The 24,263-nt window shown below is 42.4% G+C and overlaps 2 protein-coding genes across 2 annotated transcripts; one reads left to right on the top strand and one right to left on the bottom strand.

Moving 5' to 3' along the window:
• Positions 1-1,444: 1,444 nt before the first annotated feature.
• gipc2 (GIPC PDZ domain containing family, member 2) lies at positions 1,445-19,737 on the top strand. Its single transcript, XM_041948841.1, has 6 exons — positions 1,445-2,065; positions 14,002-14,187; positions 15,720-15,900; positions 16,438-16,550; positions 16,901-16,982; positions 17,438-19,737. The coding sequence occupies exons 1-6, from the start codon at positions 1,790-1,792 to the stop codon at positions 17,587-17,589; spliced, it is 990 nt and encodes a 329-aa protein (XP_041804775.1). The 5' UTR covers positions 1,445-1,789; the 3' UTR covers positions 17,590-19,737.
• Positions 18,936-24,000, bottom strand: txndc12 (thioredoxin domain containing 12 (endoplasmic reticulum)). The gene is made up of 7 exons (XM_041948843.1): positions 23,849-24,000; positions 22,195-22,255; positions 22,050-22,102; positions 21,097-21,170; positions 20,899-20,968; positions 20,030-20,113; positions 18,936-19,925 (listed from the first exon to the last, which is right to left on the bottom strand). The coding sequence occupies exons 1-7, from the start codon at positions 23,946-23,948 to the stop codon at positions 19,846-19,848; spliced, it is 522 nt and encodes a 173-aa protein (XP_041804777.1). The 5' UTR covers positions 23,949-24,000; the 3' UTR covers positions 18,936-19,845.
• Between the last annotated feature and the right edge of the window lie 263 nt (positions 24,001-24,263).

Here is a 24,263-nt window from a genome sequence, read left to right as displayed (position 1 = left end):
GCTAATAGCACAACACACCTGAATCTCAGACTAGATGGTCAGAGGTAAAGTGGCATTCTGGGTAATGTAGGCACCAGTTTACACCAAGGAAGAAGAATGCATGGACTAAGGAAAAAGATATCTCTTGTTCTGCTGCATTGATTTTGATCTTTTTAAAGAAACTGCTCATTGTGAATCTGACAATGTTGTGCGAGTGCAATGCTAAATTCTGTCTGTGATGGAACCAACAACTTCCATTGGTCCCTAAATGCTGTCAAATGGCCCCCAATAGTAGTGTAAAGTACATCAACCACTGAGCTTGCAGCATTTTATTCTCCCTGTTACAAAAATACAATACAATACAAGCTGCTGTATGTGTGTGTAGGTACACAAAACCTAAGGTCCCATAAACAGATCTGCATCTCTGCTTATTCTTAAAAATACTTTTTGAGGTACTTGTACTTTATTTGAATATTTCATTTTCTGTTACTTTATACTTCACTACTCTACTTTCGGAGGCAGATATTGCACTCTTTACTCCGCTGCGCTGATTTAATTACTTTAGTTATTAGTTATTGTGATTAATGCAAAATATAACAAACAAATAAATATATGTTATCATAGACTGAGCTGTCCAGTAGTATTTAAAGCAGTTCAAATTAGCTCCACCTTTACAAGCTGCAATATGTAAGTAATGTACACACTGATGCATCAACAATCATAAGACAATAATAAAATATAGATTATACTAAAGTGGGCAGTTCTTCATAATGAGTATTGTACATTCTGATGCTCATACTTTTGCATAATTATAAGTAAAATTTAGAATGCAGGGCTTCAACTTTTAAAGATTATTTCTACACTATTGCTACTTTTACTTCAAAACATCTGAGTACTTGTTCCACCAGAACTAGTTTCAGTCTTTACTTATAAAATTATTTTCCTTTAGACCTGGTTCTAACTTGGTCAGTCCTGTTAGGTAGTTCTATTGTTAGCAGGATGAGAGGTGCTGATGATTTAGGGGACAAACCAAAACAGAAAAACAAAATAATAATAATAATAATAGATTTTATTTATAACGCACTTTACATGTGAATACAAATCTCAAAGTGCACAGGTCAGGCAACAATAACAATAAAAGCAACAATAACAGTAAAAACAAGCAACACAGCAAAACAATAAAAAGCAATAAAAAAACACTAAACAACAATAAACAAGCTGCCTGCCATCATTAATCCTAATCCTAACTAACCCTTCACCATCCTGACCGAGAAACCAGTTTTTCTGTTTGTAGGTGTCATTTCAGGCAACTTCTACCCATCCTGACTTGCAGCGTGTGTTTGAAAAAAATGCCTGAGTAATTGTTTTAAAGTGGCGATTCTCCTGTGATGGTGCACAGGTGCACTGGGACTGGACCTCCGACCGTGCTGCGCCCGGGTTCGTCCCACTGCGCCTGCGTCCCACGACACGCTGAGAGACAAACAGAGCAGCTATTGTTAGCTGCGGCGCAGCCTGCAGGTTGTGTCAGAGTTTATCCCACGCTCACCACCTACCTGTTGAATATTCACACCATTAATTTAAAAGCGAGGGTCGACTCACTCAAGAACGAAGTCAAATCTGAGGCGAGGAAAGGAAAAGTGTTCGCGGAAGGAAGGAAGGAACTGAGGAAAGCTTGGAGGAAAGAAGGAAGTAAATAAGGACAACACGACCGTTGGGCTTGGAACTCAACAGGTTAGCTACTTCAATGTTATAGCAGCGGCTCGGACTTTTTAAATTTCCCACGTCGAAAAACACACGAAGACAACGAAAAATGCCGTTGGGACCGTGGAGGAAGAAAAACAAATCGACGAAGGAGCAGTTGGTGGAAAACGAGGAGGTCAGCGGCGGACACGCAGGTGCCGGGAGCTTGAGTAAATCCGCCGTGAACGGAGCGGGGCTCCCGCCTCCACCTGCCAACCTGCGGCCCAAGCTGGTCTTCCACACGCAACTGGCGCACGGAAGCCCCACCGGCAGGATCGAGGGATTTACCAACGTGAAGGAGCTGTACGCGAAAATAGCAGAGGCGTTTAATATAAGCCCACCTGAGGTAAGAACTCACCTGTATTTAAAGGGGGAAAAGTCATGTAGGTGAGTTAGTGTTGCGTTCAAGTGATAAAACTGGATTTTACGAGAAGTCCTGAAGTATTCCAGCCGATACCTTTCAGGAGTGTAAACTGCGGTGGAAAATATTAAGCACATATTTCAAGTACTGCACTTATGTATACTTTTTAGGTACTTGTACTTTACTAAAGTATTTATGCTTCTTTATACTTAACTACATATCATAGTTACATTTTAGACTTTTTTCACCCACTACATTTTTTTTACATTTGTGACAGTTAGTTCTTTTCAGATTAAGATAGTGATGTTATGTTGATCTATTGAAATACAATCCATCGCTAAAGATTAAACCAGTGACTCCCAACCTTTTTTGGCTGATGACCTCCTGCAGACAAACTGTACATTTTCAGGAGTCTATAAGCTGTCATCAGTTCTGCCAAATATAACATTTGCTCTTAATACCTCACAGACTGATTCATAACTGTTTGAGGTCCAAAGAGATCAAATTGGCAACTATTTATATAAAAGAAGCTAAGATTACAAAAACATCCTAATAATGAATGCAGCTTTGATTCATCATCTCACGACCCCTCAGATTTACCTTGTGACCCTAATTTAGGGGCCTGACCCCTAAATTGTGAACCTGCACCGACACCACTCAACTTCATATAAAGTAATTCAAACTAGTTCCACTTCAGCCAGCTATAATAATGAAATGCCACTCACTCACTGATGCATCAGTATCAACAATATTGTAAACTATAATAATTCCTCAGTTATAGGGGCCATTTTTGTGCAGAACGAGGGGTTTTGCTTGATATTTTAGTACATTTCACTGTTAATACTTCTACTTAAGTGACTTTTTAAAACATTTGTCTTGTAATGGAGTATTTCTACACTGTGTTAATGCTACTTAAAGCATATTTGAATGCTTCCTCCACCCCGGCAAGATGACTACCTGCTCTGAGGGCTTGGCTAAACATTTATAAGTGGCTTTACTGAGAGATTAGCCCCGTTATGGCCACTGAAAGTTAACTTTGATTGTCTCGTGTCAAAGCTATTCGGTGTTTGCAAAGGCACACCCTGCTAGCTCTCTGCCAGTCAGCACACCTTCAACCCTTCAAGACTGCGAGAGATTTGTGTCTTATCACAGTCTCTGGATACCTGACAAATGTAAAGTTGCCTCTGCTTTTAGATACGTTTTTTTTCTTTTTAATGCCCACCCAGCAATACCAAGGACGCGAGAGCAAAAGCTGTATGTGTACGAGGAGATCCTGAAAACAAAAGCAGGTTCTGTGACCTCCTCACAGAAGCATAAGCTCTTCTTTTCAAAGCAATGTATGAGTGACATGTTTGGCTTTTGTCAGCCTGAATATGACTAGATAGGCCGGCGGGGCAGCCTTTTATCAGCCCGGTGTGCTGTAGGAGCTGCAGACGTGAACTTCCTTCCCCTCTTGAAGCTCAGAGATACAGTGGCTTCGTTCAGCAATAACTGGAAAGGAATTTCTCTCAGTGGCTTTCGTATACAGTGAAGCGTGCAATGCAGGACTTCACATAAAGATGCACGTGGCAAGCGGAGGGCTGCTTCCCTGCAACTGGCCACAGTCTTTCTGATTAGAAGTCAGAAAATATTCTTAATGAGCCTCATACTTAACAGTTTTTCTCTGGCTGGGAGACCAGCCTTTTTTCTGTGGGTATTTGTTCCATCATGCCAATCAACAGCACTCATTAGGGTTGTTCAGTCTCTGTCTAGACTTGTTTTAGGACAGAAACTGCCTTACGGTGTGTTCTTTTCCGCCAACAAGCACAGTCTCACAGAGGAGCTAAAGAGATTTGGGAGTTTAGCAGATTTTCAGCAGGGTGCGTTGGCAGACCGGATTCAAACCTCCATCTCTGCAAGCACAAGCATGCTCAAGCGCCTTTGAACAAGAAATTGATCTTGTACCAGCTGTAGCAGTATTTTGTAGCTGACCTCTGACTTCTCAGTGAAGGGGGACAAGAGAGGATCAGTACTAGAGGGATCAGTAAAGAATCACACAGGTGTTTATTTTTGCAGTCGCCACATCATGAGAAGAAGAAAAACCCTGCTGAAATAATGCCTCAAAGCTGCCAAACAGGTAGCAGAAGAAAAATAACAACCCCAAATGTCAACACATCCGTCTGTCCCATTAAGATGAGATGTAGATACAGAAAGTTTCTGTGCCACTGAGGAGACTGGCCTATTCAGAAATGTGGCACAGACACAAAGCCACATGAAGACAGACAGACAGACAGATGGAGAGCGATGCGATAATATTAGTTGTTGGACTCAGTTTTTGCCGCAGGAAGTCCCTCACGTCCGGCTCAGTGGGCATAGCCTCAAATATAACCAGATAAGTTGTCCCAGCCACAGCCAGAGGCGTCCCAGAGGACCCAGGGGTGCAGCTCTGCCCAGGGCCTCCTCCCTCCATAAACACCACAAAACCTCACCCTGCTCCCCATGTGACTGGACGCTGTCAGACAGCAACCAAACACAGCCTTTTAGGGATGAAGTCAAGAGTTTTAATGGATACCTGACAGCAGCTCTGGCTACTGCCAATATAATGCCCAAGTTTCACTGCCGATACTAGGGCTGAATAATATGTGAAAATATCTCATGGCGATTATTTGACAGACGTATGAATCAGGATTTTAATGGGAATGGTCATTTTTGCAGTTTTTTCAGTGAAAAAAAAGATAAAAAATACCAAACAAGCATGTTCCCTTATGTTTGGAGAATATGGTCTGTAGGCTGCAGCCTCTTGGCTTTATTTATAAATGTATGTTGTGACACATTTTATCTTTACCAAAAAACTGCAGCTGCTGCAATTTGGATTTTGCACTTGGCCACATTGCTGAGAAGTGTTGCTGATATTTTTTCCACTCAATTTATATCAGTGAGGGTGGACTAAATGTTAGAAACTTCTCTGTCAAAATAACCCAATACATACTTATTGCACGGCTGCTGTCATTGACTGCAATGGTTGTTGGTAGGTGTGCTTTTTAGGGATTAAGTTAGAACTTTTAATCGATAGTTGTAGAGCTACAGTGATTATTAATCTTTCAAACATTTGGCAACTATTTTGGCATTTGATTAATCGTTCAGATCTTTTTTTAAAGTAAAACTGCTTTCATATTTCAGCTTTTCAAGTTGAGGGTTTTGCTTCTTGTCTCATTTGGAAATGAATTTTCTTTGGGTTTTGGACTGTTGGTCAAACAAACTAATCAATTTGAAGACATTGGGCCAAATATGATGACCATTTTTCACAATTTTCTGACTTTTTACAGAACAAACAATTAATTGATTAATTGAGAAAATAATCTGCAAGTAAATTGATGGTGAAAATGATCGTTAGTTGCAGCTGGGTAATTCTCTGAATGCTCTCTGAAGTATCAGCCCCCGCTCTGCACCAGAACAACGTGTTCACCTTTACTTTGAGGAATATAAACAGATTTTTCTGCTAATCCTTCTCATTTAACCAAACACGCTAAACCTCTCGGTGCATCAGTATTAAGCGTTGTAGCAGCTGAATAAGATCTTTCCCAAAATGCAATTAGCGCACGTCTAAAATACCTGAAATACCTGACGAGTGAACAAATAAACAAGGCGAAAGAATCCAAGCGTTTGATGTCAGCGTTCGATACTTGATTTTGTTTTTGGATGCATTGTTAGCCAGTACTGAGAGTCAGCACCCGATCCCACCTGTGGCGTTTGGTGAAGAGTGAGTGGAGGGTCCAGTTATTCATCACAAAACTGTCAGATGCAGTCTGCACTCAAAATGTGCTGAAAGGACACATTTCCCACTCAGCATCCGATATATTCTGAATGTGCCATCTGTTTTATCACTTGTGTAGACAGCAAAAGTGCTGTAAGCGACTAAGATGTAAATACATATTTGCATATTAAAATATACTCTATGTGGTTTGAACTCAGAAGTCAGCCACAGTTTGGATGTTTTTCGAACGTATAATCAGTGTAAATTATTGTTTTATTTAAGATGGCTGTTACAGTTAATGCTAGCATCATTGTGAGTTTGTATAACGATTTCCACAGCCTGGAGGTAATGCATACATAAAAGTGATGAAAACCTTTTATAAACACTTGTGTACAAAGTCAATCGTGTGGCATTTTTAATTAAAATGTGAAATAAATTCACAGCTGTTGTCTTAATAATAATAGACAGATCTAAATGTCAGCTGTGAAAACACACGTCAGTAGCACCCACTGAGTTACTGCTGTGCCTTGAGTTTAACACTAATCAGTGAGTAAATTGGAGGACTAAATAGTTGCGCATGGATCCACCCAGACACCATAGCTGTGGTTGTTTGTAAACCAGTGGCTCCGTGACGCCGAGGTTACATGAGTGCATGCCTGAGCCCGATATGAATTATGTAATGAACAATGGAATTGTCTTACTTGTGCTAATTTCCCCTAATAGGCTTCACATTTCTTTTTTTGTTTTGAGGGGGGCGTTTTAGGCTTTATTAGACAGAGCAGCACCGAGTGGGAGGTGGGGAGGGAAAGCGGACGGCGTGCAGCAAAGGGCCACAGGTTGGAGTTTAATGCAGACAGACATCACGTTGCATTAAAGCTCAGAGTCGGTCAGTTTATTCACAAAGCATTTGTCTGTGAAATAACTGACAAACAACCTGACAGACATTATGTAAACTCAGTTCTGTGTTATCGCAGCCAGCATGGCCTGAATGTGATGTGGCAGTCTTCAGATGAAGACGGGGAACTTTTTATGTCCTCGTTCTGCTCAGGTCAAAGTCTGGTTATTGGCCCCACAGCTGCAGAGTTTCAGGTGTGGCTCTGTGACTTTGCTTCTTGTCAGGTGCAGCGAGCGTGTGTCCTGCTCACCCGAAAGCACGCAGCCATTTGCCTACAGTTTGAATATGTGGACTGCAGTCCTGTGACAGACCCACACATCTTGTTTTCGGTTCGCAGGTTGTTGCACCTCGACATTTGCGGCCAGACGTTTCTTAATCTGGGAGGATTAGGTGAAACAGTCTCATTTGATGCATCTTGGGTCTGCTGTTTGTGTTCACCGGGCTCCTGCGCTCACTTCCTAGATATTGCGAAAACCAAGCAAGTGCCTGCATGAACTACATTTACGTCTCTGTGGTTGTAAATGCCACATGCTTGAGGAGAAATTCTGTCTTGTTTAGTCAGTAGGTTGGCGTTTTATCTATCTGTTTTTGGTATGTGGAGAATGTTAAGTGAGGACTTTTCTCATTTATCATGATAAGAGCATGAGAGACTGCTTATGAGAACCATAAATCCATTTTGTACTCAGGTCTGCAACACCCCGTTCAGTTCAGCAAACACTTAGAGGTACGTCATGTGTAGGGTGGAGCAGAACAACTGAACTCAACATCACAGTATTCAATATACTCTTTACTGGGTAATCCCATACAATCTAATGGTATCCAGTGCAGCTGCTCTGCCACCTGTTGCTACCTTTACAAAGCTTATAAAGGCCAGTCTTTGTTTAAACTTTCTGAGAGGAGTCAATTCAACTGTATGTGTTTAATTGAGGTCATAGTTAGTGGACTGCATTTTATTCAAATGTCTCCTAGTGTTTGTAAATGTGGGTGAGTAACACATTGGAAACACCTCTCAGAATAATACAGTCCAGTTCAACACCACAATACACCGCAAACGGGAAACATACACACAGTCAATCAATACTGTAGTAACGATTGGAAATAAGTTGGGACGCTGCTCAATTGCAAACAGCACAAAGACGATATATTTAATGTTTGACCTCATCAGCTTCATTGATTTTTGTAAATATCTGCTTATTCTGAATTTGATGCAGCAACATGTTTCAAACAAGTTGTGACAGGAGCAACAAACAACAAAAGACTGGGAAAGTTGTGGGATGCTCCAAAAACACCTGTTTGGATCATTCCACAGGTAAACAGGTTGATTGTTGACAGGTGATAGTATCATGATTGGGTATGAGAGGAGCATTCTAGAAAGGCTCAGTCGTTCACAGCGAGGATGGTGCGAGGTTCACCACTTTGTGAACACATGATTGGATAAAGGATGTTACTACATGAACTCAGGTACACTTACTGGTGAATACAGTTTGTTTGCAAATAATTGCATTCTGGTTTTATTTATGGTTTCTGTAGTAGCGCGACTTTTTTGGAATCAGGATTATAAACATTATTTTATCAGTAAAGGTGGCTGAGCTATTTTATTAGATTACATTAGGTTTTACAGGTGTACCTAATAAAGTGCCCACTGTTTATATCACAATATAGCAAATGTATGTAAAATGAAATAATAATCAAATGGAAGTTTAATGTGATGAAATATATTTCTACATTGAACCAAAGATTTCACACAAGAAAACTTCATCACAAGTTTTCAGAACCAGTTGACCAACTGTCCGAAACCTCAAAGAGATTCATTTTTTTATCAGTTACAGTGATAAAGCAGAGAAAAGCAGCAAACTTGAAGAATGCTGGACTCAAGTGACAGCCTGCTGACTGATTTTCATACTCGAAATTATGGAAACCAGTACCTGGAAAAACACGTGCTGAAATGTAAAACACTAAAACATTGTTTCCAGAGAGGCTCATCGGTGTCGTTCAGTTTATGTGCTGGGCCAAAACATGCGAACCAATCGTCTTTCAAGTCAATCATTATTGGGATTATTGTATTAGACAGGAAAGCTAATGTTTTCCTAAGTTTAGGAAAACATTCATAAGTTATTCATTTGCTTTTTCACGATGATCTTAAATGACTTTGTGACCTGTTCAGATCACCAGTGATAAATAGGCCCAGTTACATTATATTAGAGCTTAATAACATGCTCTGACATTATCCTGCAGCATGAATCCAGTCAACATGTGGTTACTGGTAATTGTGCTTCAGTACACATGTGACAGGTAAATGAGCTTCTCCCTGTGCGACCGTGCACACGGCACGCCTGCGAGCAACAAATGTGCTGCTAACGAGGAGTGTGTGAGGCTGCAGAAGCAGACCCCAGGTGTGTGTGTGTGTGTGTGTGTGTGTGTGTGTGTGTGTGTGTGTGTGTGTGTGCGCTCACCACTGACTGGACTGGATCTGGTTTTATAGTGATTTAAGTGGATGTTTTCCAGCAGCGATGCAGAGGGAAGCGTTGTCACGGCACCACAGCCAGCGGACGGCGGAGACGAGACAAACTCAGACACAAAGAGAAAACTAATATCTGTTGTCACCTGTCTGGGATGGGCGTGCTGATGTATCGGAGGAGGGTTTGACCTCTGGATGCTACACAGCCCACTCCCTCCTTTAATGGTAGGAATTAGTCTTTCTCAGGGCTTCAGTACCTGCATTATTTTATCAACACATGCACACATTCAGTCATCTGTACTTTCATTCTGTCCTGACTGGTTAAACCAGGCTTACTTCAGTAATTCAGGCTTATTTTCAGGAAATTCTTTCTCATAAAGGAAGTTTAAATAAATCTGACCACAGTTTCCATGGAAACGCATCCTGTCAGACGAGTTTGGTCCCGGCCTGGGTAGTTTTCCGGTTTAGCTTCACTTCAGGTTGAACCAGTGTTGCAGAGATCCCCTTTACACCAGGTATTAAAGCGCAATGTGTATCCAGACATGCTAATCAGTATAAGGAAAAATGCATGTTTATTTGATGTGTGCATGCGCCGTGATCGGATCTCCCTGACCACATCTGCAGGCGGTCTGGCTCGCATTGTGTTTGGTCGGTTTAAACGCAATTCGTAACATGCTGGTGTCCGCACACAACAGAACAGCGATACAGACATTTGTTTTTAGCTCGTTCTTCATATTTAGAGAGTGAGAAAGTGAGAAGGCTCATCTGTGCAGCTGATCTGCTGTTAACAAGACATTTAATTCATTCAAAACCAAAAACCGCCAACAACCAGTTTGAAGGTTATAAACAGTAGTTCCACCACATGGAGGCTGTTGCATGTTCAACCCAAGTATCAAACTTCAACTGATAGAGGACTTAGTCTTATTATTCTGCTATAAAGTGAATTACCTGGCAGCGGTCCGATTTGATATTTGATTTCAAATCACGTTGCATCTTGTATATCATGTACTGAACTTTGTTTTCAGCACGTAGCAGAAAAACACAAATAATATTACTCATACAAGGAAGCAGAACACTTCAACTAACTGAGCTGACAGCATGCTCGTGCTTTGTGCTGTTGTTTTATAGTCGTTTTCTTCATTGACCTGATGTGATCAGTGTTTGATGTCTCAAACAACTCAACTCAAAACTCACATTTGCTCTTTACTCATTTTGGTTGTTTGTCCGGCTCATTCAAGACAGGCTTTTCATAACACGCTCCGCCTTTCTGAGTCACCTCCACGAAGCACCCCTCAGGTGTCGCTCTGAAGAATCCCACGTCGGCAGTCGGGTAAATGATTACACCGGCGTAAATGCTGATCAATGTGATATCCTGTTGAAAACTCAGCCACGCCACAACACACACAGCTTACATCAGCATTCGCTGTTTACTACGGAAAACCGCCGACTCAGAAATAACAGCAGATGAAGACAGGAAGTGAGAAGAGCATTATTCTGCTGTTCCACATGAGTAATTCCCCACTGTAAGCATGATATTCACTGCTTATTCTGTCTAACCCTCTTTTCCGCCATGAATGGATCCGCTGAAGGGGCTGTAAATGGACAGCGGTTCAGTTGCCAAAGAAACAGGTTTCTCAACCTTTTAGTCAGCAGCGTCTCAATGCAGGGCATAATTCAGGAGATCCAGTTCAAGGCTGTATTTGCTGAGCCTTCACTTTCCTCAAACACAGGCAGGAGAAGTGATCTCTGTGGAGTATACATGTAGGCGGCGATTTCAAAGATTCAGTAGCAGGACGTGTATGATTATAAAACTGTACCGTGTCTGCCTGACAAATCCCTTTTGTTTTATTAAATGGCAGTTTATTTTTAGAGCTGTGGAACTAATAGCACATACGTGAAGAGAACGAAACTGCAATCAAAAGTTAGCGTTCTGTTATGTTGCAGTTTGCATGGCTCCAGTCGAAAGGAACGACTTGAATATTAATGCACAGATTGTCCTTTTGGTGGTGAGAAAGGCTGAAATTGACAGTAATCTGTGCGACTGTTTTCTGATTAATGGAATAATCCCTCACTTTGTAAAATGGCCTTTAGAGTTCTCCAGAGCCCAACAAAACATTTCCAAATGTCTCAATATACTCAGTCCATCCGTCAGTAAAGTACAGTGCAAGTACAGTAATGAATGCTGTCTGAAAAACTGAAAAACAAATGCGTTTTGTTGTGTTCACAAGGAATCAGGATCAGTCGGTGTAGGTGGTAAGCAGCAGCTGCCCAATATTTCCACATGCTGCTCTGACAAGTTTTTAAATCCTTTTACACTTCTGTAAAAGTACAGACGTGCTCACTGTGCAGACCGTATTATTGTGTACTGTGAAACTGTACTGCAGTTTATCCAAGAATATGCATCATTTTTTGTAATATCACATATAAAATCATACATAATGTGATACATATAGTATAGAATATCTTGTGTGTGTGTAAAATCTTGATTTACAAAGTAACAAGTAACTTCAGGTGTCAGATAAATGTTGTGGAGTGAAATGTACAATATTTCCCTCTTAAATGTGGAGTATTAAGTTGCAGAAAATGGAAAAACTCAAGTACCGTACAAAATACCTCATTAATACCTTATAAATGTACTTAGTTACATTGTGCTTTGATGGATTACTGCGAAGTCAATGTTTGTCTGATGTGATTAATCAGACAATCACCTGCTGGCGCGTCTCATCTCACTATCAATGCGGTTACCAATTTAAACGCTCGCCTCATATGTGACTTTGGCGGCCTCGGCTGTGTGATCGGTTTTCTCTAAAGCCGCAAGTCCGCCTCCGCTGAGGCTCCACAGTCAAGAAGAGGACGTCTCGTGTCCACCAGCAAACGCTCTGAAAGGAAAATATTTGTGAGAAAACGAGACGAGTGGACTGCGGGGCTGGAGGCGCTGGCAACTGCAAGATGAACACGTAATCAGACAGAAGCGTTTGTGGTAGAAGCTCAACCGATATGATGAGCTTCACAGCAATCTCTTATTAAACCTTACAAGAGCAGAGTTTCGTTCAGCTCCTCCTCAGGTCCAGTTCACGAGAAGCGATCCATGGTTACATTTTCAAACGGGCTGAGACACTTGTCTGAAAATATGGAGACATATTTGGAAAAACCAAACTGTTAATAGTACTGTGTTAATAACTGTGTTAATAGTGCTTTCATTATAAGGTCCTGCAGGGAACCCTTTATTTGTACAAATTAGTACATGAATTTTAGCTCCAAACTCCATTAAATGTCAGAGTTGTCTGTTTTTTTTCTCCACTCGTGTGTTTTTATTCCTCTTTTGAAAGCGTTGACCCACAAGTAGCTGCGTCTTGGGTGATGCTGAACAGATTGCAGTGCCTCTCCTTTCACTTGACCCTCCGCGTGGTTATCGAGGTTTTGGTCAGCGTGGTGCAGGCGGTGGGAGGTGTACTATCTGTTGATGTGAGTCAGGTTGACAGAGGAGAGGGTGTGTGTGAGTGTGTGCGTGCACGACGCTGCTCGCTGCATCCCAGCTACACCCGGCGCTGTGAACACGCTGCAGCTGTCAACCCAGCAGGAGGAGAGGAGTGCTGAGAGCTGCCTGCGTCGCAGAGAAGCAGCTTAATGTAGTCGGACGCCTTGGTAACCGGGTGTAGGCGTCCGCTGCTGTTCCTCCCACTCGCTCTTGGGTAATGCCCTGGCCTGGGGGGGGGGAGGCAAGAGGGCGAGTCTGTTTTGGAAAAAGAAAGGAACAGAGCCGTCACTTCAGCTACAGTACACCCCTCCCTTGCCTCAGACATCGCCACCTCTTCTCCTCTGTACTCGCTCGCTTTGCCCCTCTCCTCTCGCGGCCTCTCTCCATTATAATCTCATTCTTTTATAGTCTGGTAACCCAAGGCAACGCATGAGGCCATGTCTGCTAATGTGACTGAACAGCGCCTGTTGGTACACAGGGGAAAAAAAAGGGCCCAAACAAGGCAGGCCTCGCTGCCAGAGCCTGATTGGTGCACAAAGGTCATCCTCCTGATGAACCAGCACGAATCAATCCCTCTCTACCGTGCAACCCGGAAGTCAGCCACCAAATCCTGCATCGGTATTTCTCAAAGCCCTGCCAGGGAGCTGATCCCACTAAACATGTTGGCTGACCTTCATATGGGCATGACTGAGTAGTTTATTTCTAAGTAAATGCAAATGAAAGCAGAAGTTATTAAAAGCTTCACTGTCTGTCTATGTGAGTTAGAGCAGAATAAATGATTCAGTGTCCAGTATCTGTTTAAAGAGCTGTTAAACCAGGCCGCTTGTGTATCGTGTTGCCGGTGATCGCATTTCCCTCTCTCTGTCCTGCCAAGACATGGCAGCCACAAGGTGTGAAGCCAGATTTCAACATTTCTGGCGCCGGAGTAAAGGTCATTTTCCCAGTTTGCTTCGTCACAGGCTGGTTTGGCCACAGGCTCTGTTAGATGCACATACGCAGGACACGCTGATGAAACCGTGAGGTGGAAGAGGCATAACTGCGTTGCTTGGCTGCTGCAATAGAGACGGAGCTCCCTGTTGATTCATATATTTAGCGTACTGAGGCAGCGCTCTGTCATCTGCACTCAAACGCTTTTATTTTTGAATCTGGCTCAGTTTTCAGACTGTGACTAAAAATGGGGATTCTGTTTTTTGATGAAAATGGATGGGCTTTTCCTTCACAGTAGGGCCTCTTTCAGTGCATCGCCATTTTATTTAGTGCCTATTACAAAGCTTTTATATAGCCAAAGTAGTTTTAGTATGTGTAATTTTTGAGTATATGTATTACATCTGCCCGCTACATGTCTGCATGTGCACAGATCCTGTTCTGCACCCTCAACACCCACAAGATTGACATGGAGAAGCTGCTGGGGGGCCAGATCGGCCTTGAGGATTTTATCTTCGCCCACATTAAAGGGATCAAGAAGGAGGTGGAGGTTTATAAATCTGAGGATGCTCTGGGCCTCACCATCACCGACAACGGTGCAGGATACGCTTTCATAAAGGTAAGAAGAAACAGGTCGACTCACCTTGAACGCATCAACCTTAATTTCCAAGCCACAGCGGTGTGGAGCTATGCAACGTAAGTAGAAAAACACACACAGTGCAGCAGCCATGAACCAGCTGCAGAACGGGCTTGTTTTTGCCACTGACAGGCTCAGATTGTTCTTCCAAGTGTCCGACAACATTACAGAAAGGATCTTTATGGAGATGCACCCTTTTCTTAAAGAGTAAGGTCATTTTTAATTAACCAGAAACAGCCGTTGTATCACTCAGTTCAAAGCCACCAGACTCCTTTCACAAAAACAGTGATTTTACCTCGCAGGACTTGTTGCTGGTCAACCGCTGCTTTAGCCGGTTAGTTTGTTTGTGTTATTGTGTGACTTTGGTGTTTTAAAGGGTTAGTTAGGATCTGAACTAACCCTTTTTCAATAAGAAATTAAGTTGTATTAAGGATTAGGATTAATATAAGAAGGAACGTGTGTTTATTAGTTTAAGCGATCCGGAAGTAATTTCAAAAGTGGTTAGCTTTTATCAGCTAAAGTTGAAGAAGAAAGAAAATCAGGTCAAGATGTTGATGCTGTGTGTGTATCTTTCAGCTGCCATTAGAACGGCTTGTTCGCATGACTGTCGTATTTAAATTAATTTTCCAATCTTGCCTCATCGTGGAAATTCCTAATTCATCTTGGTATGCCGGCTCTGCGGCTGTAGACGGGTCTAATGAGCTTATTTGGTCTCAGTCATCTCACTCCGCCATAACAAAGTGCTCACATGTGCCATCATGTGATGCCAAAACAGCACTGCATCCAGATTACCTGACGGTGTTATGATGCTGCGATGGCCAACACTTACTGATTCGTTCAGATTTAAGAGAATTAAGCTACTATATCTATTCCCACATCTCAACCTAAACTTCTTTAACAACTCTTGACATGAATAGTCCAACCTAGTTAAGCTTTCCTGTCACATCTCGGCTGTTTCACACCAACTCACGCAGTAAAACAGTTTATGGAGCAAAATGTAGTTTGAAAAAGCATTTACCAAAAAAAAAAAAAAAACACAAAATGAAGTGAAATGAAAAGGTTCCTTAAAATATTTGTCCTCCTGTGGAGAAAAAGACCAGGAAACTATTTATTCCTATTCAAAACCCCTCAGACCCATGCAGTGCGGGCGCTGCTGAGCTGGTACAATGGATATATCTGCATCACAAATGTTTGTTTCCTTTTTCAAAGCTTTTGAACTCTCGCACAGAACCAAACAGCTAATTTAACTTTGCACGGGAGCATTTTTAATAACTATTTTAGTCTTCTGCCAAGTCAAGTGGTTTCTGGTACGACATGATGAAAGAACAGTAGTGAAGTGTTGCCCAGGATATTTTGTTCACACGCAACCACACACTCCTGGTTCGTTTGCACTCTTGTTTTGATCTATTTTGTTCTGTGTTGCTTGGAAAAACCTCTTTTTGCTGTCTTTTCATTACATTTGCCTTCTTCAATCCGTTTTTCTGCACTCTCCTCCTCTTCTATCTGCATGGCAGCGCATCAAAGAGGGCAGCGTCGTGGACGGGGTGAAGGTGATCTGTGTGGGCGACCACGTGGAGTGCATCAACGGACGGAACATCGTCGGGACGCGGCATTACGAGGTCGCCCGCATGCTTAAAGAGCTGCCCAAAGACAAGTCCTTCACCCTCAAACTGGTCGAGCCGATGAAGGCCTTCGGTGAGTGAGACACAAGATGCAGATGCATCCACGCGTTACGTAACTGACCCGCATGGTAAAAGGACAGATTCAGCTTCAGGACTCAGCCGCAGGACGCATCCAGGCGGAGTCTTGTGCTGCAGTGTTTCTCAGCAGGGGGGCCAGGACGCCGGGACCAGTTAGATCACTTTATGTATTTACAGGTTCATTTGCATGATAAGAAAAAACATGGAGATGTGTCTCTGTCCTTTAAAAGGTTTAAATGTCACTGCTTTTCTTTCAAGCCCACAGATAGCTTACACAAACCAGAACTGCATTCACTCAGTTACACTCAACTGAAAACAACACAAAGACAATACATTTAATGTTTGACCTCATCAGTGTCATTGATTTATGTAAATATCAGCTTATTCTGCACAGTTCTTAGCATGTTTGCAATCAGGAGCTGGAGACAGTGAGCTGCCAGGAATGACTGCGATGTCCTAATTTTAAGTTGAAGTTCAGCTACGGAGTTTTCAAAAAAGCTCTCTGTAATGTTGTTTCCCCTCCGATTGACAGAAATGCTTGAGCCCAGGTCAAAGGGTGCCAAACCTGCCAGTGACAACAAGATCGGCACAGGGAGGGGGACTCTGAGACTTCGATCCAAGGGCCCAGCCACTGTAGAGGAGGAGGTGAGTCTCTGACTCTGACGGTTGTGTTGTGGATGTCCAGTACTGGGAAAGAGAGCTTTTATTCCCTTTGGACAGGGAACTGTTTTTTTGTTTGCCCCCTATATAATATGAAAGGTTCCCTCTGTTGGAGAAAACATAGATAACAAATAAGACAAACACCCACAAAAGATGGTACCTTCTAATCCACATGTGCTTATGTTCCCCTCATCAGTGATATCTGGAATAACTTAAATTGCTTCATCTTATTTTGCTGAAATCTACCAACATCCTGGCGAGTGTTGTGCAAAGCAAGAAAATGCAGTAAAAGAGAGGAAGTGAGTGAGTGAAACGGAGTTGTTGGTGTTTTCCAGCCGACAGAGTTTGAGGAGAAGGCGGTAAAGAAAGTGGACGACCTCCTGGAGAGCTACATGGGCATCAGAGACACTGAACTTGGTGAGTATGAAGGAGCATCAGTGTATTGCCTCTGCACGTTGTCTTATTTAAGGTATCATGATAAGATTACACACAGCAGTTATCGTTTTTTTATCGTTATTTGCTCAGTGTTAGTAGATCCATGGAGGTTAAGTGATTTTGTCTCAGAGGTCTTAAAGAAAGTCGTTAATATCTTGCATACTAGTTGATTTTGACTGGTTTTGTTAATATTAAATGATTAAGTAGTTAATATCCTGTTTCAGCCAAGTGCTTAGCCCCCAGTTAGCCCTGTCTGTGACCTCAGTCTGTGTGCCACTGCAGGATTTAGACACATGACTAATGAACCCAGGGGGAAAAACAAAACGTTTGATCAGGCCACTGCACTCGGCTCTGACTTTGAGAGAAATCAGGATGTGAGCTTGTTTGTGAAAAGCTCTTCGGTTACACAGTGAAGCGTTCTGCTCTTCCCTCCCCAGCCGCTACGATGGTCGAGGTCGGCCGCGACAAGAAGAACCCGGACGAATTCGCCATGGCGTTGGATGAAACCCTCGGAGACTTCGCCTTCCCCGACGAGTTTGTCTTTGACGTCTGGGGGGCCATCGGAGACGCCAAGCAGGGACGATTTTAAGTTTGCTCCTGCCTCCCCGAAACACACACACACACACACACACACACACACACACACACACACACACACACACACACACACACTCTCCCTCCTTCCCCCAACTCACCTCATAATATCCTCAGAAGCAAACTGGACTAACTTCCAACTCGCACAAACGGGGGGCGGGTGAAGTGTTCTTAGGTGTAGCTTTGCACTCGGATGGAGCGTCTAAAAGCGTCGACTTTACAGAAGGAATCTAACATGTCAGCATTTCAGTGTAATCTCGGAAAGCTATCCATGAAATGTGGAAAGCAGTTTCCAACGCTGGACCTGCCTCCTGCACACTGAGGAGTCAGTGATTAATTCCAGATGTTGTGTAAACCTTTAGTGGACCCCCTTTGAGACACGATCGCATCCTGAAAGCTCATGATGCTGTTCTCCTGTCAGGGCAGCAAACCGAGTCAACAGTGGTCTATTACACTGGTCATGAAATGGTATGTGCACACCTTACATTTTAAAGCAATCACTCAGTTTTAATCACACCTTGTAGCTGTGTCTTTTTGAATATACAGACGTATCACACAGCTTTTTTTATATGTGAAAGTGTTGCTGATTTTACAGCAGCAGCAGCATTGTGTAATTAGTGTAATTATAGCGATTGTAGCAATATTTCTCTCTCGAACTACCTTTTTATTTCCCTCCTGTCTTTTAAAATCTTTGAAATGACCTCACAGTGGAGCTTTTGGCCACGTTCACGCCACTAATGTCCGTTTACTTTGTGATTTTCTTGAAATTCTTCTTCGTGCCCTTCCACGTCTGACCTTGAGCCTTTCATCCAGCCGTGAGAGACGGAGCAATACAGAGTTTCATCTTTAAATGCCTTTAGCTCGACATTCCACCAACATTCCTTATGTTTCTCATGTTGTTGTAGTCTGTTAGCACTGCTGACGTGTCGTGAAATGAGGCTTATTCAGAAATGCACGCTTATTTTTTTTCCTGTAATTTATTTTACCATGAAAAATCAAATGCTGTCAGACATTTTTTTCTCTGAGACGAGGCTCAGCGTGAAAGAACCGTCTTTCCTAAATAAGCCATTTTGAAGTGGGATCAATTGCAATTCAACGTCTTCACTAAATGAACTGGCATTCATGTAACTGCACTATTTAAATCACTGTCAAACTGAATTTAAATAGTGACTTGATTAGTGTCATCTACTGATGTCAGCTGTTGGCAGCAGTTGCACGTTGTTTGACAAACCATAAGGGATTGTTATTGTTGGATAGACAATAAATTTGATGTACTGTTTACAGCTGTGTCACGAATACATCCGGCTCACAACGAAACAACGTGAAATGAACACAAACGACTCAGTACGACAAAACTGTATTTGCACACTTGGCCGTGTACGTGTATAAAATACATCAAGACACTTAACCAACGATTTCATCCCTCATTTAGTCTCACAAGGCTGGTTTGGGGGAAAAAAAAACAAAAACAAACGTGTGGTGTCACTTCACAAGCAGCAAAACAAACTCAGAACAGGAAAAAACATACATGTAGATATAGCGATTACAGTAAGTTTACATAAATTGGCAGGATTAAATGAATAATATAATGAAGACTGGACAATAAAAATCAGAAGTTGTAGCGCATGGTGAATATTGTCACAGATATAATGAACATACTGTAGAGGATCTTTGGAAGCACGTTACAGAAGGTGTTAAAATGATCTATCTTGACTAATATGAAGAACTGTGTCATTGCTGCTGGGGGGAAAACATAACTCTGCTGGTTAAAATGAATTTCGGTCGTGTGCAGCGTGACTGTAGCTTTCACGGTCGTGTCCTGACAAACCAAATGAGGCAAGTTAGCTGAGAAACTTGGCAAATTCCAGATGTGAAGTTTCCATCCAAGAACAGCGAGAGTGAGAGGTGATGAGTTAACTTGACTAGCTTGAGTTGGTAATATCCTCTACAGACAGTACGTACAGTTTATGGCATTTAATTAACAGATTACAAATGTACACGGTTTAAAACAATGACAGGAAGATGAGCCGTCGTGTTGGAGGACGAGAAGAAAATACTCAAGCACCTTTTTAATGGTTGGCTTGGTCTGGTCGGTGAGATGGAGCCCCGCTGTCTAAAGTGTGAGTAGAAATAGTGAGCGGGGTTGTTCGGGGAGGTGACGGGGGGGGGGGGGGGGGGGGGGGGCGCTCTGCAGCACGGGCTCAGGTAGAGGAGGTGTAGCCCTTACAGCCTGACGCCCGTCTCCGCCGCCTCACAGCTCGTCTCCGGTGTGACCCTGCTTGAAGGCGTCGCCCGTCAGCTTCTCCTGCGCCTCCTTCATACTGGACACGACTGAGGCAGCAAAGGCAGACAACGACACAGCATGATTATCAGCTCCTTCTGACCTCAAGTGTGGGTTTTCTTCACGTCACATTTAATATAATCTGGACTGTTACCTTGTTCGGCGTTGCTGTAGAAGTACTTGTAGTTTGGATTTCCATTCTTGTTCGTGATTTCAGGATGGACTTTGCCGCTGGGATCTGCGAGAGTGTGAGAAGAGTCAAATAAAAGGTTTGCTCAATGCAAACTGAAGGTCAAGTCCAAATGATGCGGGGATGTAACAAGCCATTGTTTTCTCAACTGATTAATTATTTGGTCAATAAATTGTTAGTAAATGCTTCTAAAAACTCGATGTAGCATCTTAAAATTGCTTGTTTTGTCCAAAATCCAAAAGGGTTTTCAATTTATTATTGTAGAAGAGCAAGAAAAGTAGCAAATATTAGCCTTTGAGAGTCTGGAAGAAGGACATTTTATGCACTTTTCTTAAAAAGAAAATAATTATTGCAGATTAATTCTTTGTCTATTACCTAAATATTAATCAACTCATCGTTTCAGCTTTAAAACTATGTTAGTTGAACCTGGAAATATGAAAGACCTCATGAGAGCATGGTGGCGTAACACTCCTGTGATTCGCTCCTTTAATCTTTGCACAGTTTACTGTTGTATATAACACCACATACAGGTGATACCTGAAGCCACTTGGCTTTTCATTGGTCCATTCAAAGGTCGACTGCTTCTACCTGCTATTTATTCTTCGGCCTAGCACCTGGAAAATGTGGAATGTGCCTGTTTCATTCTTTTTATCTCTCTTCTGCGTGTGTTCAGTGAAATTCTGCAAAGGTGCAACATCATGGGCTTTTCATACTGTCACTGAAACCTAAATGCAGCCTTCTGAAACCGTATCAGGCACTGCATGTTACTCAGAAAGAGCAACTCTACAATCAGGAATCCCACAGCGTTTACATGACTCAACCCCCCTCCGTACCGAGGAAAAGAATCCGAGGAATGTATCCACCATCGGGGCTGAAGGCTTCATCCTTTGGCTCCTCCTCGTCCTGTTCAAATACGAGACAACTTATCATTAACAAGCCTGGGAACAGATCCCAGCAGCTGAATAACGTACTGTACGTTCCTGTTGGCTGCGAGCACAACCAACACATAACGCAGCTTCGTGTTTCCTTACCTCCAGGTTGATCATGACGAAGTTGTGTGCAAGTTCAGAGATTTCCTTGGACTCGGCAAACTTGGGCTTCAGTGCTGATGGAAAAGCAACAAAATGAAATTCATCGTTATCAAATCCAGGACAAATCATAATGATTATCACAATACAATACAGGCACCTGCTTCTGTGCTATGATTCATCTAAAGATGCTTTCCCACCTTCCCAGCACTGGCTTCAGACCCAGAGTCCCACCCAGGATTGAACCTTTAACCCAACCAACTGAAACAATCATTTCATGTTTGAATGATTTGCTCGAGCCATAGGACAGACTCACTCGTGATTATTCATCTGCATATGATCTGGTTTGTTTTCTGTCCAAACAGAGGAGTGGCTCATGTCTCACTTTTAAAAGTGGATGTAAACAGTCAGACATTCTTTTTCCCAGCAGCATGTAGAGCTCTTTTATAATTAAACTTGTGCCTTTTAAATACAAAACTGAAAATGATTTAGGCGTAAAATACATTTTGGTGCTTTAAGTCAGAGAAAGTCATCATGGTGTGAGTCGACGAACATACAGGAGATGAGCATCAGAAAATAACACCTTTATCAAGCTAAAATATTACAAGGCTGTTGGATATGTGTCCCTGATTGGTCACACGGCCCAGGTTAACCTTTTTCAAGAACAAATAAAGGCACTCTGAAATGACACAGGTGTGAATGATTAAACTCAGGGTCCTGTATTGTTCATGCTGGCTCACTACCTCACTGTCCTGGCTTACTGTGCTTTACCTGCGATGGCAGGTCAATATTTACGCTGCAAAACAATGACGATGGTCATCGCTGTCCACTGTTTGACGGTGTAGCTGTAAAGTGTAAATTACTGCTCCATGACGTGCTTTTGGCAAACACATGTTTGAGTCACGACTTTTCGACGTTTTAGACGGGACAGTTGCAAGCCCTGACGTTTGCTGTACCTTTGCAGGCTCCACACCAGCTCTTGTGGATGATGAGCATGATCGGCAGCCCGCTGTCAACACATGGAGAAAAAGCATTTCTTTAAAAGCTGGTTTAGCCCCGGGGGAACGGTTCTACGAAAGGCTACAGGAAGTATGAGCTCACCTGGCCTCTGCTTCCTTCTTGCCATCATCCAGTGTCCTCCAGTGGATGTTATCTCCAAACCCTGCGGGGGGGAAAGAATAAATGAGCTCAGCAGCGCTGTGTAGCTGGTATTATATTTCTACAGCAGGGTGGGTCTGTCCTAAATACACAATCTATAGAAAGACCTGGGAGGACATACAAAGGAATGGTGGTAATTTAATGTCAAGATGCAGGGACAAACAACTCTGCCCTGTCACCTGAAACTCATCGTGCATTCACTCCAGGCCTCTTACACTTCCTGCCACTTTGTTGCTTTGTCTGCATCTGAAGGACGTTACATGTGTACGTTACTCTCTCTCTCTTTCAGTCAGTCATTTTTCAGCAGCTGCATGTGGCTTTTATCTTAGGTGCCATTTCCTGGAATGAATATTGTACATTTTACAATGTGCAAAATGAATGTCTGCATAAAAATACACATGCGTTCATGAGAAACACACGTGCACGCAGTTACTTTAGAAATAATTACATTTCAAGACCTACATTTTATGAGTAGGTGCCCGGGGAAAAAAAGGCAAGTTTGTAATGTTTGGGACTTATTTCTATAAAGTGAAGGCAAATTAAATGTCATCTTGACATTATCAGTGTGTGTGTTCATCTGACTTTTCTAAAAATGTTGGTGAAATTGAAAGCAGTTAGTCATTTAGCATTATGACTAATCGTGACTTTATCATTTTGAGCGTATACTTTCCTTCTCCAGTTTCACAGACATCACTGTGCATTACAGATCATCTTGCATTATCTTTGATGATCCCTTGGCTGTTACAGAGAACATGGACTAACTAAACTGCATTATGAATTGCTGTATGATTTCTATTTCTACTTCAGGAAACGTAGAAACAGTAAAAACAGTATGTACAGCCTCTGAGAACACTGTGCAACAGCATGTATACACAGACACACATTATATCTATCTTTTGTTCATCAGGGCTTGTTGTCTGTGGGAAACACCCAGATCTCATTCAGCTTGCAGTTGAACAAAATGCACCAATCAGAGCTGTGTGCTAACACAGAGCTGCCAAAAACATCTCAACATCTCTTGGTTTTAATACAGTTTATAGAACTGTTTTCCATTCATATTTCCATCATATTCATATTTTCATCAATATTTCCATGCTTGTAAATTGTAACATAACACTGATGCACCTGTCTGTACAGTTGTTTTCATTGCTTGTCAATTAAAACTATTTGTGCCCTGCACCTTAATTAGTGCATGTATATTAATTTAAGCATTTACTTTTATACGGTATGTACGTATTTATCTTATTACAAATACTACTCATTTTTCGCATACAAATGTTTTTTTTCTTTCTGGATGTATAAAGTTTGTCTCATATTATTGCGAACTCAACTTCACTGTCTGTAAAGGAGTGTTAGCAGCAAAATAAATTAGTTAACCTGATAAACAGGTAAATTCAGAATTCACGTGCGGCTGACCGAGCACCGTCATTAAACTACCTGTCCAGGACACAGACGGTGTGATCCAGGATGCTCATACAAAGACAGCTAGCTCTCCTCTAGCGGTGGTAACACTATCAATGACCAAGCTCTGAAGCTACACACTGCTATCCTGCTCGTACTAGCTTGTTTTTAATAATAGCTCAAAATACAAACTCACCTTTCCCACTGGCTGCTTCGACAACCTCTTGAAAATACGTCAAAGACAAGAAAACCTGCAGAGATGAAAACAAAGCGATGTTCTTTAAGGACGTTTGCATTTTGACTGGCCTTTCTCCCACACAACTACTGCTAGAAGCTAATTGCGGCGACTGTTTGCCAACCAGAGACCCGGAAGTTCAACCGTTCCATTTCATAATAAAAGTCTGACCAATAGAAGTTGCGAAATGCCGTGTGTGCGGGCGTGCGCGCGCATGTGCCTCAGTTGCCCCCTCCCTCCTCATCCTATTGGACAGCAGTGACTCATTTTCCATTTTGGGGGCCGTTTGCATGACGTCACTTCCATACAACCGCGTGCTCCTGTCCGCTGCTTCAATTGGTCAAGTTAGACAATGAAATATCGGAAAAATACCGGA

Source organism: Chelmon rostratus, chromosome 12 (assembly GCF_017976325.1).
Source record: "Chelmon rostratus isolate fCheRos1 chromosome 12, fCheRos1.pri, whole genome shotgun sequence".
Lineage (NCBI taxonomy): Eukaryota > Metazoa > Chordata > Actinopteri > Chaetodontiformes > Chaetodontidae > Chelmon > Chelmon rostratus.
This window is presented reverse-complemented; position numbering and strand designations above follow the sequence as displayed.

What these genes read in the sequence shown, in the direction of transcription:
- txndc12 (XM_041948843.1), bottom strand. Translation starts at nt 23,948, where the DNA reads ATGCAAACGTCCTTAAAGAACATCGCTTTGTTTTCATCTCTGCAGGTT. An exon ending in CGAAGCAGCCAGTGGGAAAG is followed by an intron (nt 22,256 to 23,848) that starts GTGAGTTTGTAT and finishes TCCCCCCCGCAG; the next exon opens with GGTTTGGAGATAACATCCAC. An exon ending in CTGGTGTGGAGCCTGCAAAG is followed by an intron (nt 21,171 to 22,049) that starts GTACAGCAAACG and finishes CTTTTCCATCAG; the next exon opens with CACTGAAGCCCAAGTTTGCC.
- gipc2 (XM_041948841.1), top strand. Translation starts at nt 1,790, where the DNA reads ATGCCGTTGGGACCGTGGAGGAAGAAAAACAAATCGACGAAGGAGCAG. An exon ending in CAGCCACTGTAGAGGAGGAG is followed by an intron (nt 16,551 to 16,900) that starts GTGAGTCTCTGA and finishes GGTGTTTTCCAG; the next exon opens with CCGACAGAGTTTGAGGAGAA. An exon ending in CATCAGAGACACTGAACTTG is followed by an intron (nt 16,983 to 17,437) that starts GTGAGTATGAAG and finishes TTCCCTCCCCAG; the next exon opens with CCGCTACGATGGTCGAGGTC.